Here is a 19,896-nt window from a genome sequence, read left to right as displayed (position 1 = left end):
GATGTTGTCTTCAACCTCGTTGACTCTCCCTTCAACTTCATCGACTTTCACCTTGATTTCGTTAATGTCATCGTTAATCATAGCTACGCTAATTTAACTTTTGCATCAACAATTTCGTCTTCAACTTCATTAACTCCTACGCCATGATCTTCCACCAAACTGGGTGCTTGAATAACGAACGAAGTATCTTGTACCTCCTTAACTTTGACAACGGGTGGAACATCTTCGGTTTTTCTAGAAGAACTATTTCGCTGATAATATTCCTCCCCCCATGCTAACTCTTGAGCCTCTTCAAGGGTGTAGAATGTACGCCACCCCATCCTAAGACGTATTGAAATATTCAATCCTGCCAAGTACCGTGAAATTTCTGTACTTTCGGATTCTTGCAGGTTATTTAAGTTTGCTAGTCTCATAAACTCAGCAGTATACTTGTTAACAGATCTACTCCCTTGCGAACAATTATGATATAGTTGAAATAGACGTTGCTCATAACCTAGGGATAAAAAACGATCCATCAATATTTTTCTCATCCTCCTCCATGATTGGATTGGAACTTTTTCTTGTCTAGCTCTCTTCCACTTTATCCCATCCCACCATGCGGCTGCACTACCCTCTAACTCGCACCCACCAATTTTACCATCTTATTCGGAAAAATATCCATCAATTCAAAATATCTTTCGACTTCTGATACCCAATCGATAAAATCCTCAACTTCAACAAAATTTCCACTAAAAGAAGGAATTTCTGCTTTTACCCGATATTTATCACGATCCTTTTGCCTCCTTATAGGCGGGGTTTCTTTAAACTCAGAGTTGCCGCTCACCTTTGAATAGTCTTCATATCTTGATTGAAGTTGAACAGATCCATGATAATTGTGTCCAACATATGCACCTCGGGCTACGCCATCGGCAATCATCATGTTAGATTCAATCCTTCCGTTGTTGTTGACAAGGGCAAATCCCTCGCGCACCCACCGTAGATTTCGCAGTTTTTCAACCCCGCGGTCATCGTCAACGTAGTTGTTGTCTCCATGTTTCGCACTTTTCGCCATCTAACCAGGAAAAACTTCGCTACTAATGCCAACTGACGCATAACGGAAGCACGGTAAAGAATTAATTTCTACGAATTAATCCTATAGAACAAAATTACATTCGGAATCCACCGAAAACTCTGGAATCCACCAAAAAATAGAGAAAACTCTAAATATTTTATAAAAATTCGAAATTCTTCTCAAAATAAAGTCATAAGGCAGCTATTTATACTAAAAAACTAAAAACCCTAATTGAACTAGGAAAATAATAAAAAATACCAAAAATGGCAAAAACGAGTTAGATTCTGATTCTAGTAGATCTCGTAGTTTTGGGAACAACCCAATTTACGGAATCCTAATCCGATTTTTCTATGATTTGATATTAATTTTCTAAAAATTGCGTAAAATAGCAAAAACGAACGTTTAGGAGTCTAAACGACGTTGGATTGCTGAAATTTGACGTGATTCATGAGCTTTTCTCTTGAGTTTTGTTCATTGCGCCGTTTCACTTGAGATAGAGTTCGTTTCGTACTCAAATACAATTTGAGTTCGTTAAAAACCCTTATTTTTCCATAATTTCTTTCGATGTTTCCACCAATGCCCATTAATAACTCTTCATCGAATTAAATAGTTATTTTGCAATTCGAATTCAATTTGACGTTCCTTATCACATTTATATATGAGTCGGTTAAAATTATCGGCCAAAAAAATTATCGGCCGAAAGAAGCGGGTCGAAAGTGGGTCTGTTGGCTGATAAAACCGACCCATGGCCAACCCTATATTTACCATGCGACGCACTTGTATACTTACTACTATTAAATTTATTTATTTATTTTTACATAAGAACCCTAAAAGAAGGGGTAAAATTCAAAATCATCCCTGAGGCTTGCACTTAACTTCAAATTCATCCCTGAGGTTCTATTTAACTTCAATTTCATCCTTCCAACGCTCGTTTCACCGCCAAAATTGAAGAAGATAAAAAAAAATATACCAAGACGGCCCTTTAATAAAAATTGTAGATTTTAAACATCTATTTTAATAAATTGTTATTGAAACTCCTTTAATTATGTTATTAATTATGCAATTTATGTGGGCTATGAGTAATATTAATTAGTTGAATGTGTATCATTAGAAGATGAACGGGAAAAAAATGACAAATTTACAATTGCTCAAATTTATAAATTCGAATATATATATAAATATTTAATTTTAATAAGAGTTCATGTTAAAAAAAATCAAATTATAAATAATCTTTGAAGACAAAATAACAATGTTGTTAGAACCGGACCGAACCGGCCAGTCGGACCGGTTCGACCGTGACCCGGAGATAAAGCGGTCCGGTCTGACATCTAAAACCGGAAAAAATGAAAACCGGGGTCAAATGACCAAAATCCGGTTCGAGCGGATAAAACCCGAGAACCAACGAGTCAGACAAGAAACCCGGTTTTCGGCCAAAACGTCTCAAATCACCGCTGAGTTGGTATTTTGTGGCTAAATTTTAGCGAACATTCACAGACTTAGTAGTGGGTGGCCGGATCTAGTCATGAGTGGTCGAAGGATTGTCGGATACGATCATGGGTGATCGAATAGGGGTGGCCGATTGCCGGATTTGAAGAATAAAAAATGGAAAAATATAGAGTATAAACAATAAAATATAGTAAGAGGTGAGGTGAAATAGATAAAAGTGAAAATAATAAGTAGGAGATTAAAAATATAAGGAAAATAATATTTTTAAAACATTAAAATTAATAAAATAGTGGCATATTAAAAAAAAAAAAAAAAACCTGGTTGAAGATAAAAGAAAAAATAATAAGTGCGAGATTAAAAATATAAGGAAAATAATATTTTTAAAACATTAAAATTAATAAAATAGTGGCATATTAAAAAAATCAAAAACCTGGTTGAACCGATTCGACCCTATAAACACATGACGCAAATAGTCATCCGATTCTATAGCCGGCCCGGTTATGAAAACATTGCAAAATAATACATATTCTTTTTCCTTTTTAAAAGAAATGGAGTCAAGTCAGATGGTTGGTAAAAGAGGTAAAGGGCAGTCTTGGGATATCAAAATTTTAGTTCACATTTGGGGATGAAACAAGGCTTGGAGGATGAAATTGAAGTTCAATAGAACCTCGGGGGTGAATTTGAAGTTGAGAACAAACCTTAGGGACGATTTTAAATTTTACCCTCAGAAAAGGTAAACTTAAGAATAATGTATCAACATGACCATCAATTCGATTGTGATCAACTTAAAACAATACCATATCATGTAGCCTTAGCCTCTGGTCAAGACATAAATCAGTTCCAAATAGTTAGAACAAGTAAAAATCAGTTTCGGGATTGCCTACGATCCGGTCCTTAAATCCTTAAAAATAATTTTATATCGAAAATAATATGTAGATAAAATCATCAGCTATACATATAACTTATAAGTAACAATTTCCTATTCCGCCGATTCTTGATTTAATTTCTCATCTACGCTATTGCTGCCAACCATACTGCTGATTTCTATTACCCCCCGGGGGGTTTTGGCCCCTTCCCCCAGAAACTCCGTATTGACCACTTTGCGTGTAATTAGGAGGAGCTACATATCCGCCACCTGTCCCACGGGGCCCGTTCGAAGGAGCACTATTTCCAGGATAAGGCGGGGGTCCTCGCCCCTGTGATGGATATGGTCCACTACTGTAAGCTCCACTTTGGCTTTGACTTTGACTTTGACCTTGACCCCCACGGTCTTGATAATAGCCCCCCGAGGCGCCACCTGGCGGGTATCTACCGGGCCCACCTCCAGGTGGGCCACGTGGCTTTCCACCGTACTGGTGATGACTTGGGATAGGGGGCTGAGAATTGTTGATCTGATTGGCGGGGCCCGTCCAGTGTGAGGGGTTTTGACCCCCATTTTGGATTGGAGGCAAGCGGGCGTGTTGCTGTGGATGCTGAAGCTTCTGCCTTTTCGCTATCTCCTCGTTTTGTCTTTGCTGCTGTCTTTTTTTCTTTGTCTGAAACTCGTGTGACGATTCGTATTTCGGCAAACTGAACGATCAATCATAAGAGTTTTGTCATCGTCATGTTTACGAGTATATTTACAGTCACAATAGCATACATTAGTACGGAAATACGCTATCAATGCCGAAATGATGAACATTTGAAGGAATATCAGTAAAGTTTAATCGGACATACGTTTTTGGGTCGCAAGGTAACGGATCGCTCCAGAAATATTCAGCATCTAGAGCATCCTTTGCCGAGATTCTCTTTGTAAAATTGAGATATAAGGAAAGAAAAACAACACAAGTTAGTATACATAAAGAATACTAAAATGGATGGAGATCTTTTCTTAGCAGGAAATCGAACAGAAATACATCATAAGAAAATAACTTTAGTGGATAAGTAATATACCTGAGAAGGATCAAGAACCAGCATTTTGTCCAACAAATCCAAAGCATGCCGATCAAAACTGCAAAAAAAATTACCATCCGTTCAGCACAACCCTAAAATCTGCAGAAAAGCAGTCGCAAGTACGAAAAGAACAAATTCCTAAAAAAATGGCTTCGTATGCTTAACTGCCTAAAAAGCTCGCGGATTCGCTTTTTCATTTGGCGAGCTGGCTTAAACTTGTTATACCAAGGGATCTTTGAAACACCAGGCCATATCAGCTCGTCGGGGGACCCGCAAAGCTCAAATATTTTATTCAACTGTTCAAGCTGCAATAACAGTGAATACAAAGAAAGATATATTGAGCTGATATTAGTAAAAAATTGGACTACACAAGACGAGAAACTAGATAAGCAGTATCAAAATATTCACGAAAAAATATTCAAATCATGCTGAACCCAATGTATACATTATTAAGTTATATGAACTAAATGAAAATATATATCAACAAAATTCGAGCCGTGGTCACTACCTCTTAAAATTCACCTACTAACATTTACCTAGCCCCTCTTATTAACCAGATTCTCTCTTGGAAATTAATTTAATACCCAAAATCTATTCCGAAAGCCAAGTACTACTTTACCAAAATTTATATTTTAGATATATGTCGAGATTCCAATCGGCTTTGGTTTTCAGATCATGTCAGTCTTATCCAATACCCTTCGATGGACAATTTTACCTGACACTTATTTTATGGAATATAATTATTTAATTACCTGATGATAATTATTTGAGCAATAATAAATTCTACGTAAATAGGAGAAAAATGCTTATTTCGGCGCGTAAATTCTATGTACGTAATCTTTTAATCTTCTACCCATATTATCCTTGTACATCAAGGGAATTCATAAGAAGGCAGCAAATTCCTCTGTAATACCTATTTTTTCATTTAAGGGATCCAAACCCCCCAGATTTAAGTAAAAAAACCCGTATTTTCAATCTGGAACACAAATTTCCAAACAGTTTGAAGACTTGTTAACGTAACCATGGACTCCCTAGCTTAATACCATATACAAAATTCTTCGTAAAACATTTTTTAGTTTACAGTTCATTTGTCCATTCAAAAAGAATCTATAAGTGCACTCGAGAGCAAATTATGAAGAAAACTCTCAACCAACCTTGTTCACAACATTAAAAAAATAACCCTAACCTCATTTTTTCCTGGTAAGATCGGTTTCCCATACAGCAGCTCAGCAAAGATACAACCAACAGACCACATGTCAACAGCTGGACCATACTTCGTGGCTCCAAAAAGCAATTCCGGAGGTCTTGATAGTCAACAACATAAAATGGAGACGCAATCTTAGTCGCTGACAGAACTAGGAAATTCGGATAAATTAAATATTAATGCTTAATTGGCGAATAAAGGACTTACCTATACCACAAAGTAATAACCCGATTTGTAAGATTAGCATTGACGTCATTTGAAAATGAACGTGCAAGTCCAAAATCTGCAAGCTTCAGATTTCCCTCGTTGTCAATGAGAAGATTGGAGCCTGCAGAAAGTATTTGCCACGTAAACGTTTTCCACTTAGGCCCCGTTTGGTTGCCAAGATAAGCCATGATTAACTAAATAGTTGGACTTAATTTGATGTTTGGTATCCTCAATAAATTGCCGGGTCGACCCGCCAAAATTATATAATCATGGCTTATCTTGCCTTCTAATGGGTTTTTTTTTTTTTGGACGTTTCAAGCTCCAATAAAATAATTGGGTCTCATTAGATTATTTAATCTTATCTTGGCTAATCTTATCTTGCCAACCAAACGGGGCCTTACGCAATTAAATATTCTGAACGTAACACATCAAATGCTCAAACCTTTTATGTCCCTGTGAAGCACTTGATTTACATGGCAATAATGAAGACCCGTGAGCAGTTGCTTCATGTAACACTGCAAACCAATATTTTACGAGCAAACTCTTTAAAATAGATAATTAAAAATAATATAGTTAATATTACAAAATTGTAGGAAGGATTATAATACTTTTATCTGTGGAATCGTAAATCTCAGTCCAGGACGATCTGCAAGGCCAGTCAAATCATGGTCCATATACTCAAAGACCATATATATGCTTCCCTTGTACTTATTATCGTCTGTTATTATATAAACGGATTATGTCGATGCAAATTCTCATTGAAAAATGAAAACGGGGGTTTCTCGTTATAGAAAGAGTAAAAGAGTTGTGCGATTACCATGACTTTCTTGCTCGTTGCTTTCACGGCCTACGCAACATATAAGAACAAAATTCAAATTAGAGATTGTATATCAGAGATAGCACACACTGAAATGGAATTGCGTTCCGATTTATAAAAAGAAGTACCAGGAGATGTCACTATCTCTTTCAGTTGAATGACATTTTCATGCTGTAGCTTCTTTAGAATTTTAATTTCTCGGATGGCAGTAATAGGGAACTACAGAGAAGAAAAAGAAAAAAAAATTGTGTCAGATATTTCATGTTCGAAAAAGTGGAGATCCGAACAAAAGCATTTTTCAATATAGGATATTGTAAAGGAGAAGAGAAATACCCCTTCTTTTTCATTGTCCATACGTATCTTTTTTAAAGCAACGATTTCTCCAGTTTCCTTTTCTTTGGCCATGTACACTTGACTGGGAGAGAAGGAAATAGAATAGCGAGGAACAAACACACACACACACGAAAAATCAGGAAATGAAATTGAATTAATTTTAGCTATACAAACAAAGCAAAGTGGTTTACATCGATGAACAATAAACGAGCATCGCTCCATACAAAAGGTAGAAAAGAACAAAGCTCAAATGTATTTTGAATTTTATTTTTGGATCTTCAATGTAGGACTCTAATATTCAATATCGAAGACGGTATTTGTGGAGTTCCAAAAATGTTGATAAGGTATAAGGAAAAACTTCAAGTTCATTAAATTCTGATTCTCGATAAGTACGTTATTTACGTGAAATCTACAATCAACATCATCAAACATTTATGAGCTCAAGATGTAATCTTTAAGGGAAAGCAATCATCTTGTGATTGACTTCGATAGCAAAATTAATGATTGTTTTACTTCTCTAACAACTAGAACCACATTCGAAACAAGTATAAGGCAAAATCGATTTAAAAACACAATAATAATTTTGTGAAAAAGAAATAAAGAGGACTTGAATAAAAACCATGACACCACTGAACCAAAACTTTTAAGAAAACAATTCAATAAAAACCAAATTATGGAAAAATTATTGCACAAAAAATCAGAAAATCTAATTAAAGGTAACTATTGCCTAATCACAATTCGTTAACCTATCCAGAAACTAAACCTATTTAAATCCATAGAAAATATCAACAACACCAAATTAGTGAGAGATTTCACCAATTTTTTTATCTGTAATTCTGTACTAAACTGCATAAAGAAAGAAAGAAATAAAAAAATTGATTTGCCCTAACCCATAAGTTCCTTCCCCAATCTGCTCGAGCTTTTCGAAACAATCGACGCTTCTAGAACCCCACGACGGCCACTTGTCCACATTCAGTAGATTATTCGCCGCCGCCATTAAAAATGGGTCACCGGATTTACTCTGGGTTGTGCGATGGTGTATACAAAATTAATAATTTGGAAAAATCGAATTCAACAATGGTGATTGGGAAGTGGAATTCGGGGGGAAGAGCTGCCGAAGCGGCGGAGGTTCTTTCCGAAGACGGTAAAGAAGTGGGTTTTCAAATAACAAATAAAATAAGTATTTTATCTGAATTTTATTTTTATCGGAGAAAAATAAATAAATAAATAAATAAATAAATAAATAAATAAATAATAATAATAATAATAATAATAATAATAATAATAATAATAATAATAATAATAATAATAATAATAATAATAATAATAATATCTCTTGTAGTTCACTATTAACACTTAATGGTGGTGGCTATTGCAATTTGCACGCATTTTTGAAATTTTAATATGTAGTTCCAAATACGATTAGGTGATCAAGGAAAAGTTCAACCCAAATAGCCCAGTTAAGGCTAAAGGGGGATGCTAGGTGAGGCCAGGGCCGGCCCACCTATATAAGCAAGTTGGGCCTTTGCGTAGGGCCCCAACTTCTGGGGGGCCCCACCTAGTAATTATCTATTATATATATTTATATTATATATATAATTATTATTTATGTATGTTATATAGATATTAACATATTAATGAATATTTACTTTCAATGAAAGGGGCATTAAGATATAGGTATCTGGTGACAAAATTAATTTGAACTAAATGACAAGTCAAACTAAACTTTTGCTTCACATCCTTTATAAATTTCATTTCAAAAATGTCCTTCTATACAAAAAATGAAATATGCACCAAGTAATATTTAAATTGCATTTACCATTTTTTATTTAACATTTAACATTTTCATTTTTTTTCTTTTTCGTATTTTTTTATTTGTCTGATATAATATTGAAAATTAATATTTTCATATTCTTTTTAATTTTCTTTATATATTCTTAACTCCTATTTACTTGATTTTATCGATAAATGCAGAATATAAATTACAATATAGTCACCCATAGTTACGTAATCGTTTATAGTCATAAACCCAACTTCATAGCACACTCTTAATATATGTATATCACTTTCATCCGTAGCAACCCATAGTCACTTGTAGTAATCTGTAGTAACCCATAGTCACTTGTAGTAATCCGTAGTAACTCATAGTCACTTGTAGTAATCCGTAGACAACTATAGTTATCCTAAAACCCTAGATACGCCCTCTTGAACCTTAGCTCCGATCTTTTGATTCACAACGCCGTCAGACCCCGTAGACCACTGTAGTCATTTTGAAAATTCTAATTTCACCCTTTTAAACCCGAGCGCCGCCAGCAGACGAAGATCAACCACCGTTGAGCCGTCATCGCCTCGTAAGAAATTAGACACACACGTACCATGAATTCACAACCAGCCCTAGTCGCCATTGAAAACGTGCAACAAGCAGATCAACGATGTTGAATCAACAACCCTTCCCTGCTACCCTATAACCAGACGCACAAACGGTGATGCAATCGCCCCTTCTGCACCAGACCTAGGCGAGTCGAGGTCCGCAGCGCCGCCGCGCAAAGCTTTTCCGGAATTGGCGCCATCGTTGGTTGCAGATCTGTTGTTCTCCTTTTCAAAACATCAAAAACAAATCTACTAAAGATACATAAAAAGAAAAAGAAAAAAAAACAGAGTAAAGGAAAAGAAAAAAAAAACCCAGAGTAAATGGGAGATGGTGGGTGGAATAATATAGAACGATAAGAACAGAAATAGAGAAAAATGGAGGAGTTGTGGCGGCGCAAGAGAGAGAGAATTACGTGATATTTTATTAGGTATACTAAGGGTATTTTGGGATAAAAAAAAATAAAAGGATGTATGGAAAATTTTGTTTTGAACTAAGGTATTCTAATTGAGGTTGTCATTCACATCTAATTAGGTTTGATTTAAGGGGTGTCAAACATATTACCCCTAAATGAAATACGGCTGACTTTGAAAAGGAAAAAATTGAGGGGCCCCATTCCATTTAATGTATAAATCCAACGTTCATTTGGACTTATTCCCAAATAATAAAGAGAATAATCAATGAACATAACGTTCACATGTATCTAGTCCCTATATATACTCTTTTCAATATCTCTCTATATCCCATGTTTTTTGCGTTTTGACTCTCTCTCTCCTCTCTCTCTCTCTCTCTCTCTCTCTCTCTCTCTCTCTCTCTCTCTCTCTCTCTCTCTCTCTCTCTCTCTCTCTCTCCTCTCACTTCTCATTATACATGTTTATTTGTCGTTATTTTATTTTTATTTTTTGTTTCTGTTTTCTCTTCTAAAAACAACAGGTAAAATAAATTGCTATTTTTTTTTCAATAAATTGCTATTTTTTTTTGTTTTTGTTTAATGCAGATAATTATTTGGTGATTGCCTAGTTTCGATTTTGTTGGCATTCAACTTGCTATATTGCCAGGTTCTATCGTTTCTTGTCATTGCTAATCAATTTTTGATCTATTATGTCGAGTGGTAGAACATATTTATCTGGATGTGAAAAATAAAAAAAAAACAAGAAAAAATAGAAAAAGATAATGCAGTTCAAAGAAGAGTTATAGGAAAAATATTTGGTAAACATACTAAAAATTCTAGAAATGTAATTTCTATTAATGTTCAAAGTGATGATCTGATTAATGCTCAAAACAATAATATTATTGATGTTCAACATGAAAATCCAATTGATATTGAAAAAAATAATCCTACTATTGATAAGAGTGAAATTCATGTGCAAGAACAAAATGAAAATTTTGTTAATAATAATGCTAGTGATCTCAATGAAATTGAAGAAAGTGAAAAATATGTTGATAAATTTGATCCGGCTAATTGGATTAATATGAATGCAAAATTAAGAGATTTGCTAGTGGAAAGACGCCCTATTAGAATTACTAATATAGATTATCCTAAAGATAGTGATGGTAGACATTTCTCTGTTTCAAGTTATATTCGAAATTTACCTAATAAAGAGAAATGTGATAGACGATGGCTTGTATATTCAGAAAGTATAGATAGAGTATTTTGTTTTTGTTGCAAGTTATTAAGCATTAAAAATACTTCAAGTAAAATCTATAGTGTCAGAGTTAATGATTGGAAGAACCTTGGTACTATATTAAAAACTCATGAGACGTCCAGTGAACATATTAATAATATGAATGATTGGATGAATTTAGAAGCAAGATTACGAAATAATAAGACAATTGATCATAGTATACAAGAAAAAACATAAAAAAAGAAAAGGAACATTGGAAACAAGTATTAAAGAGAATTATTGCGGTTGTTAAAACTTTAGCTAAAAATAATTTGGCTTTTCGTGGGACAAATGAAAAAATTTATGATGATAACAATGGAAATTTTTTAAGTCTAATTGAAATGATTGCTGAATTTGATCCTATAATGCAAGAACATCTTAGGCGTATTAAAAATGGGGAAATGCATACTAATTATCTTGGCCATAATATACAAAATGAATTGGTGCAAATGCTAGCTTGTGAATTAAAAAACAATATTATTAAAAGAATTAAAATGGCTAAGTATTTTTCTGTTATACTTGATTGTACTCCGATACTAGTCATCAAGAACAAATGTCTCTTATTTTAAGAAGTGTGAATATATCTACTACCCCAATTAAAATAGAAGAATATTTTGTAGACTTTTTTAAAATAGATGATACAACGGGAAAAGGTATTTTTTATGTACTTTTAAATATAATAAAAGATCTTGGACTTGATATATATAATGTGAGAGGACAGGCATATGATAATGGTGCAAACATGAAAGGTAAAGAACAAGGTGTTCAAAGAAGATTGTTAAATATAAACCCTAGAGCATTTTATACTCCTTGTGGTAGCCATAGTCTTAATTTAGTAATTTGTGACATGGATAATTCTTGTCCTAGAGCTATATCTTTCTTTGGAGTTGTACAACGTATATACACTATATTTTCTAGTTCTACAAAGAGATGGAAAATATTGATGGACAATGTAAATAAGTTAACGCTTAAACCATTGTCACAGACACGGTGGGAAAGTCACATTGAAAGTGTAAGAGCCATTCAAAGTCAACCAATCAAAATTAGAGATGCTTTAATTGAATTGGGAGAAACTAGTTTAGATCCTAAAATAAAGAGCGAAGCTAGATGCTTAGCCACTTATGAAATTGAGAATTTTGAATTTTTACTTGGCATGAATATTTGGTTTGAGTTACTATATGCTGTTAATTGTGTTAGCAAAAATTTACAATCTAAAGATATGCACATTGATTATGCCATAGAACAATTAGAAGGTCTCGTATCATTTTTAGAGGATTTTAGAGTCAATGGGTTTGAATCTACTATTAATGTTACTAAAACAATTGCCTTGAAAATGGGAATTGAACCAATATTTCGCGAAAAACGCGTGATTCATAGAAAAAGAAAATTTGATGAGAACCAAAATAATCATACTATATTATCACCCGATGAGTCATTTAGAATAGAGTATTTCTTATATATTGTAGATCAAGCTATTTCTTCAATTAAAGTTAGATTCGACCAATTTAAATTTTATCAAAATACTTTTGGATTTTTATTAAGTATAAAAGCTTTGAAGTCTTTAGATGACAACACTTTGAAAGAAAGTTGTATTAGTCTTGAAGCTTTCTTAAAACACAACTCAATGTCTGATATCGATGGTTTTGATTTATATTATGAACTAAAAGTGTTAAGAAAAGTCATACCTAGTGAAATAGAAAAACCCATTGATATACTTAATCATATCAAATTAATTGATTTTTATCCAAATACGTGTATTTGTTATCGAATAATATTTACTATACCTATAACCGTTGCTTAGGCCGAAAGAAGTTTTTCAAAATTAAAATTAATAAAAACATATTTACGTTCAACTATGTCCCAAGAAAGATTAAGTGGATTGGCTATTTTATCTATTGAAAAAAAAATGTTAGAAGAACTAGAATATGAAGATTTAATTAATACATTTTCATCTATTAAAGTACGAAAAATAAATTTTAAATAATATTTTTTGATAATTAAAGGGCCCCGTTTTTTTGTTTTGCCTAGGGCCTCCAATAACCTAGGGCCGGCCCTGGGTGAGGCACATTGGAATAGGAAGCTCCCGCTCGCTTATCCTCTTGCATAGGCTCAGTATCCTCTCGCCTCCCCCACCTGTTAGTCGCACGTGGAGGCATTTAATGCATGTCCAATTCACTGACAAGTGTAGAGGAATGTTCTCCCTGTTCTCTACTTTTTGTAGGGGCAACCGCCAGTGAAATGACGGATTAAACTGTATTGAAAGTAATTTGAAGTCCGTAATATTTTATTACAGTGATTAGACTGTTAAATCAGATTGGAGAAATATTTGGCGTTCGTTCCTTTATTTATAAATAGGGGCATGGTCGCTGAGGAAAGGCGTGCATTAAAAAAAATACAAAAGATTACATGTTCATCACAATATAATAAATCGTTAATCATCTCTCATATTTACTCTCCACATCTTCCCCGAAAAATTACTGAGTTGACCGTTGTCGGAGTGCTAAGTCCGGCCTAAGTTCGGATTTTTTCTTTTGCATGCTTATCCACGGATCTAGGCCCAGCGTCCAGTAAGCCCACTACAAAAATAACCCATCCCGAATCTAGACTGATCAGAATGCGATAAGGTGGTGTTTGCAAAATTTTATTTAAAAGCAAAAGTATTGTGAGTTAAGTTGGTTTTAACTTTTAAGTGCAAATTTACTGAAAATTAAACTTAATAGAATAAGCAAGGTCATGGGAGCTTAACAAATTATAGCATAAAGTTGTTTGTTTTAAGAGAAGCAAAAACAAAAGTTCCTTTTACAAACACTTCAAAATATATTACGAACAAAAAAAAAAACTCATAATCTATTTGTAAATGTTTTTGCGAACACCACCTTAGTAACAATACAATGCAACAACCACCTCTCAAGTATGAATTTTATCATTATTGCGGTGTCAAAGTCTAATCATAAGATGGAATATTTCATCTAATTCTCCAGTTTGTACCAGCTTTACCTCATTCGAGCTCCACATTTTCAAACAAGATGATCATAAGGTGTGTCTCTTGGCTTGTAAATAGCATATTGTGGTGCATTAGAAACTGCATTTTTGCACAGAACGAGTACAAACTAGAGAACATTCCATGGAATCTAGAAGATTATTTTGAATTTGACATTATAAAGATGGACATTTAAAAGTATTTTTAGTTCATGAATTATTGTAATTACCCAAACAAGAGGGGGGTTTTCATAATTTAACTTTACCTCAGAGGGTTGGCTGTAATTTACCCTATAGTATAATTAACAAAACCACATCTGGATTTTGTCCATACATAAGGTTATATAAGTATGAAAATGGCAAGAACCACCATTTTAGTAATTTTGAAGTATATTCGGCTAATTACCAGATAAACATCGTTTTAAAGATCAATACACTGATTAATACACAAAAGTTTATCTCACTGAAAAAGAAAAAGAAAAAAAGACAAATTTACCTATATATCAGTTCACTGTGTTAGCATATATTTAACTAGATGAAAAGTTGTACTAAATATTTCCACCAGCTGCTATACAAATTTTGTTGTTTAAAATCTGCTTTTATTAAATTTGTCGAGGCGAGTTGTCTCTGTCTTTAAGACAAAATTTCTCCGCAACGGTGTGGACGGGGCAAAAACTTAAAATAGGAGCACTCCAAATTCCAAGCACAACGAACTGTACTTTGTGTAGAACTTTTCGAAAGAATTTGGAAATGGTAGACTAAAAATGCAGAAAGATAAAAACGGATTTCGGATTGAAGTGATGAATTATGGGAAAACGTGGATCTATTTATAAGATTTGAAAAGTAGTGGAGAGCAAAAGGTTCAAGAACCCACCGATTTTCCCTAGACTTGCACTGTTTCGGCTATGGAGCCGTTGGGCCGAATCGGTTGCACTATTTTGAGTTGAGCCGATTGGTTTGCACTGGTTCGGCCGCACCAATTCGACCAAATCGAGGTGGGCTTTGGGTAGGAGAATCCATTGGGTTTTTGGCCCAATTTCTAATGTTTTTAGCCCAAAAATTAATATAGTGAAATGGGCTCCAGCCCAAATCCGAAACGAAAGAGCGAGCCAAGCCGGCGGACAGCGGCGACGCACGTGGACATGATTCGAAACTCACAACATATAGGACTTTCTGCAAAATAAAGTTATATGCCCAGAGGGCTTAACCCTTAGGTCCAACATTGAGCTATATAAAAAGCTCACAACTTCACTACATTTCCAATGTGAGATAGCTTAAAGTCCCACTTTCCATGTTTCAACATACTTTGGACTAGTATTTTTCATTCACCACAAATTGGTTTATGTGCTCATAATATATATTAATCTAATCGAAATGTTGATTTAAATAATCAAATAGACCATGCATAAGTATTGATCAAAAGTTGTTCATGACTCAACTATTAACCAATTTTTCCAATAAATCTTGCTTGCTGATACGCGTAAAACCTACGTATGAAAAAACGCAAGTGTACAGTATCGTGTTTTGTAGAATAATGAATTCCAGATATCGATCCACAGGGAATTAAGTTCCTAAATTTACCAAGTACCGTAATTATACTACCCTAAACTTTATCTAGTCAGACGAAAGAATGGTGGATGAAATGAAACTAAAAGGAAACAATAATAAAAACAACGGTCCGCCAGTAAAAACGAGGAATTGCGACGTGTGATGACTTCTAGGGTAAAATCCACCAATGTACTATCGATAAAGATCTACAAATCCGAATCTAATGTCAATTCTATATTCGCTAACCCAGACACTAAAATACCCTAACCCCCGTCTCCCGTGTAGTTAGAGTCTACCCACAGGTTCGACGTCTCCGTTCAAAACCTGATATTAAGAGAGCATTTAGGTCAAGTCCTTAAGGGCTACCCAAGGTGCATCACGTCTCCGTGTCCACAACCCGAGCTATGTTTTCCTAAAATCAAACGATAAATCATCTCTCGAGTTCATTCCCATTTAGAATCAATTCAAATGTTGGCCAAACAATCGAAAACATTTAATACAGGAAAACATTAACAGAACCAAAGAACGACAAAAAGATCACAGATCTGGAAATCAAAATGAATATATACAAGGTTTCATTTCCCTAAAAAAAATGCTCAGTTCATTACAAACATAACACGAGAAATCATATACTAAACGTAAAGAAAAAGCTTATGAAAAACCCGAGTCGAAACCCTCGTCGAAGCTTCCCGCAAAGAACTGACGAAAACCGAAGAAAAATCGAAGAAGAGGTGTTGAGATTGGTCTTGATATCTAAAAATGAAAAAGAGACCTTCTATTTATAGTAGGAAATCAAAGAAAAATATCTCGTCTCGAATTATGTGCCCAGATCGCGATCTGGGCTTCTTGGATCGCGATCTGGCAGCCTTGGAAACTGCGCACCGCCTTGCCAGACCGCGATACGGGAATGGTGGATCGCAATTTGGTTCTTGATCAAAATATGTTATGTGAGGACCCCCAGATCGCGATCCAGGAAGGCTGGATCGCGATCTGGGTCCTGGTCAAGAAAACCTTCTGTAAGACCCCCCAGATCGCGATACAACAAGGCTGGATCGCGATCTGGGCTTCTGTGCCAACTTCAAACACTGTTTTGACCCTTGTTTAGCCCGAATCAGCTCAATCGGAGGTCGTATGCAAAATTTATGCTTGAAATACGAAACAGTGCCACAACCCGCGATAATGCACTTTTGCACGAGTTTGGTTTGATTTTTCGGCTTCGCTTCCAAAATCATTTCGAATCGGCAAAAATAGCTTCTCTTTAGCTAAAATATAAATAAAACAAAAAAATATAATATATACAAATAAAGCCGAAAACTCGGACGAACAAAAACCAAAACTCGAAGAATTGATAAGTAAAAATCATGCAAAATGAACACTTATCACTTGCCTCCTTGCACCTTGAACTTGTCAGAAACTGAAAATATAGCAAACCAACAAGTATAATTGTTTTTAAATTTAAGTGTGTGTATATATATATATGATATATGTTTCGCCGATAATATAAAGAAAGAGATGAAAACTCGAAGATAGATAGAACTTCTTATATTTCACCCAAACACGATCGTATCGTCACCGAAGAAGAGATCCGCCTACAAACAATAAACAGTTTATAATATATATATATATATATATATATATATATATATATATATATATATATATATATATATATATATATATATATATATATATATATATATATATATATATATATATATATATATATATTGTTATAATTTTTTTAGCATTTAATCAGTGGTTTAATAGGCCATTTTTTAGCACCACCACCAACCACATCATTTATAATTTACCATTTTATTATATTTTATTAATTTTTTTATTTGAATATAATATATATATTTGTACATTGCTTTTATTCTGACCACTTTATGGGGAGTTGTGGGCCTGTGGCATGTTTAGTATTATTATAATATATTTTCAGATACCTTTTGTGAATGTGAATATGGAGTGGTATATTTACCGGTTGAAAAATGGTAAAAATGTTAAAATATAGGGTAAATTACACACACCCCCTGAGGTAAGCTTAAATAACTGTAAGGTCCCTGTGGTATCGATAATTACACTCAGCCCCCTGAAACGTAGTCAGAAACTCTAATGGGATAATGAATTGGATACGTTATTCCGATAGGGTTCTAACGGACTATTGGTTTCAGAAAGTGGTGGAGACAACAAAGAGCTATGGGTGATTTAAGAAATGTTCGGGAAGCCATGTCACCCCATAGCTCTTTGTTGTCTTCACCACTTTCTGAAACCAATAGTCCGTTAGAACCCTATCGGAATAACGTATCCAATTCATTATCCCATTAGAGTTTCTGACTACGTTTCAGGGGGCTAAGTGTAATTATCGATACCACAGGAACCTTACAGTTATTTAAGCTTACCTCAGGGGGTGTGTGTAATTTACCCTAAAATATAACTTTTAGCTTCCCAAAATCAAGAAGATTGGAGATGCCCTTATAGATGCTTACATAAGCAACAAAATCTTATCATTTTATCAAAACCAAATCATAATTAAATATCAACAGTATCCAAATAAAAAATAACCACCAAGAAATGAAAAGGATTGAACATGTAAGGGGAAAAAACTATATCCATTATATGTATTAAATATCTGATACACAACTTCAATTTTCCATCGAAATATATAAAAGAAGTATTTTTTATTTTGAAATTTCAAGGTTTACATGGACATATTGAACTAAACACCATCAATAAACGTACCTATATTTTTGTTGAGCATGGCATTATTAAAGTGTATTTGTATATATAATACACCCTTCACAATTTTTTATTTATTAGAATAAGTCACAAGTCCGATTAAATCTTTGTTACACCCCCTTCACTAAATAGATTAAAAATGCCCTATACACAATAGTTCTGATTTTGCTCTAATTAATGCCCATATGGATTTAGCATTTTGGATTAGTATTTTTTCATTTTCGTTGATTTAGTTTTACCTTTTTTATTATTTAAAAAATTATGGTTATTGTTACTAATTTTTTTATAACAATTATTATAATAATAATAATTATTATTATTTATTTTATTTTTTCAAATTTGCTATTTTTTATTTTTATTTTTTTCATAAATTTACTATGTTGAAGTTGACCATAGTCAACCGTAGACAAATGTAGTCGACTATAGTCATGTGCGGCTACCTACGTAGTCTAGAAACCCTAGATCCGCTCATTTAACCCTAACGGGTCCCGCCAAACAATATAGCAAATTATAGACCAACTATAGTCGACTATAGTCACTCGTGGTGACCTACCTAATCTAGAAACCCTAGATCCACCAGTTTAACACTAACATGCACCAGACAATATAATCGACCATAGACAACTACAGTCACTCACGTCAGTCAGTTATCTAAAAGAGCACAATACATCTGAACAATTATTGTTTTCCAAATTGATCTAACAATCTGAGTTCAATGGCCGAACGAAATCCAAATTATTCCTTTAACTTTTAGATAAAAGAATTTTCCCAAAACAAAAAAATCTAAATAAAATGTATAAATTTACTTTCAAAAATTATTGTGCAATGATAACATATGGGAGAAAGTTTAGCAAGTATACAACAAAATTACTATCTTCTCCACCCATCATCTCAAGAATCCAAATTTTCAATCCAACCTCACCAAAAAAAGTCAGCAAAAATTCTGATTGTTCTTCCATAGTATCAAAAGATCTAAAAGTGGTTTTGTTATTATTGCAGTTTATGTGGACGATCTAAATCTTGTGGGAAATCCTGAAGAACTCACAAAGATCGTAAACTATTCGATGAAAGAATTTGAGATGAAAAATCTTGGAAGGACAAAATTTTGTCTCGGCCTGCGGATCGAGCATTTCCCCAATGGAATCTTCATCAATCAGTCCACATATACATAAAATATTCTAAAATGATTTTACATGAATAAGTCTCATCCTTTGAATGGTCCTCTGGTTCTTCGATCGTTGGATATAAAGAAAGAAAATGGAGAATTACTTAGTACCTTATCTTAATGCAATTGGAACACTAATGTATCTTGGTGATAATACTAGACCTGATATTGCTTTCTCGGTCAACTTATTAGCACCATAGTAATGCAGCAAATTCAAGGAACTGTAAAATACCTCAAATTACCACCATCCTTATATGTATGTTTGAATAATCAATCTCTCTCTCTCTTTTTTTTTTTGTGTTTTCTATTTAATATTTAATATTTAATATTTGTCACAACGATTTTTTTGAGAATTTGAACAAAATTAAGATATAGAATACACTTAATGATTTTTCTTTTTTATTGGTTATGACTAAATTTTTTTTGAAATTAAATAGGATATC

General features: G+C 33.9%; 1 protein-coding gene across 1 annotated transcript; it reads right to left on the bottom strand.

Moving 5' to 3' along the window:
• Window positions 1-3,271: 3,271 nt before the first annotated feature.
• On the bottom strand, window positions 3,272-8,181 carry CDKC;1 (cyclin-dependent kinase C;1). The gene is made up of 12 exons (XM_012989881.2): window positions 7,881-8,181; window positions 6,991-7,072; window positions 6,786-6,876; window positions 6,658-6,687; window positions 6,449-6,558; window positions 6,283-6,355; window positions 5,841-5,961; window positions 5,616-5,733; window positions 4,595-4,734; window positions 4,430-4,487; window positions 4,214-4,284; window positions 3,272-4,066 (listed from the first exon to the last, which is right to left on the bottom strand). Exons 1-12 carry the CDS (start codon window positions 7,985-7,987, stop codon window positions 3,514-3,516), a joined length of 1,554 nt encoding a protein of 517 aa, XP_012845335.1. The 5' UTR covers window positions 7,988-8,181; the 3' UTR covers window positions 3,272-3,513.
• Between the last annotated feature and the right edge of the window lie 11,715 nt (window positions 8,182-19,896).

The sequence above is a fragment of the Erythranthe guttata genome, chromosome 8 (genome assembly GCF_056151865.1).
Source record: "Erythranthe guttata isolate IM_541 chromosome 8, IM_541, whole genome shotgun sequence".
Taxonomy (NCBI): Eukaryota; Viridiplantae; Streptophyta; class Magnoliopsida; order Lamiales; family Phrymaceae; genus Erythranthe; species Erythranthe guttata.
The sequence above is the reverse complement of the archived record's forward strand: the minus strand, read 5'-3'. Positions and strand labels throughout refer to the sequence as shown.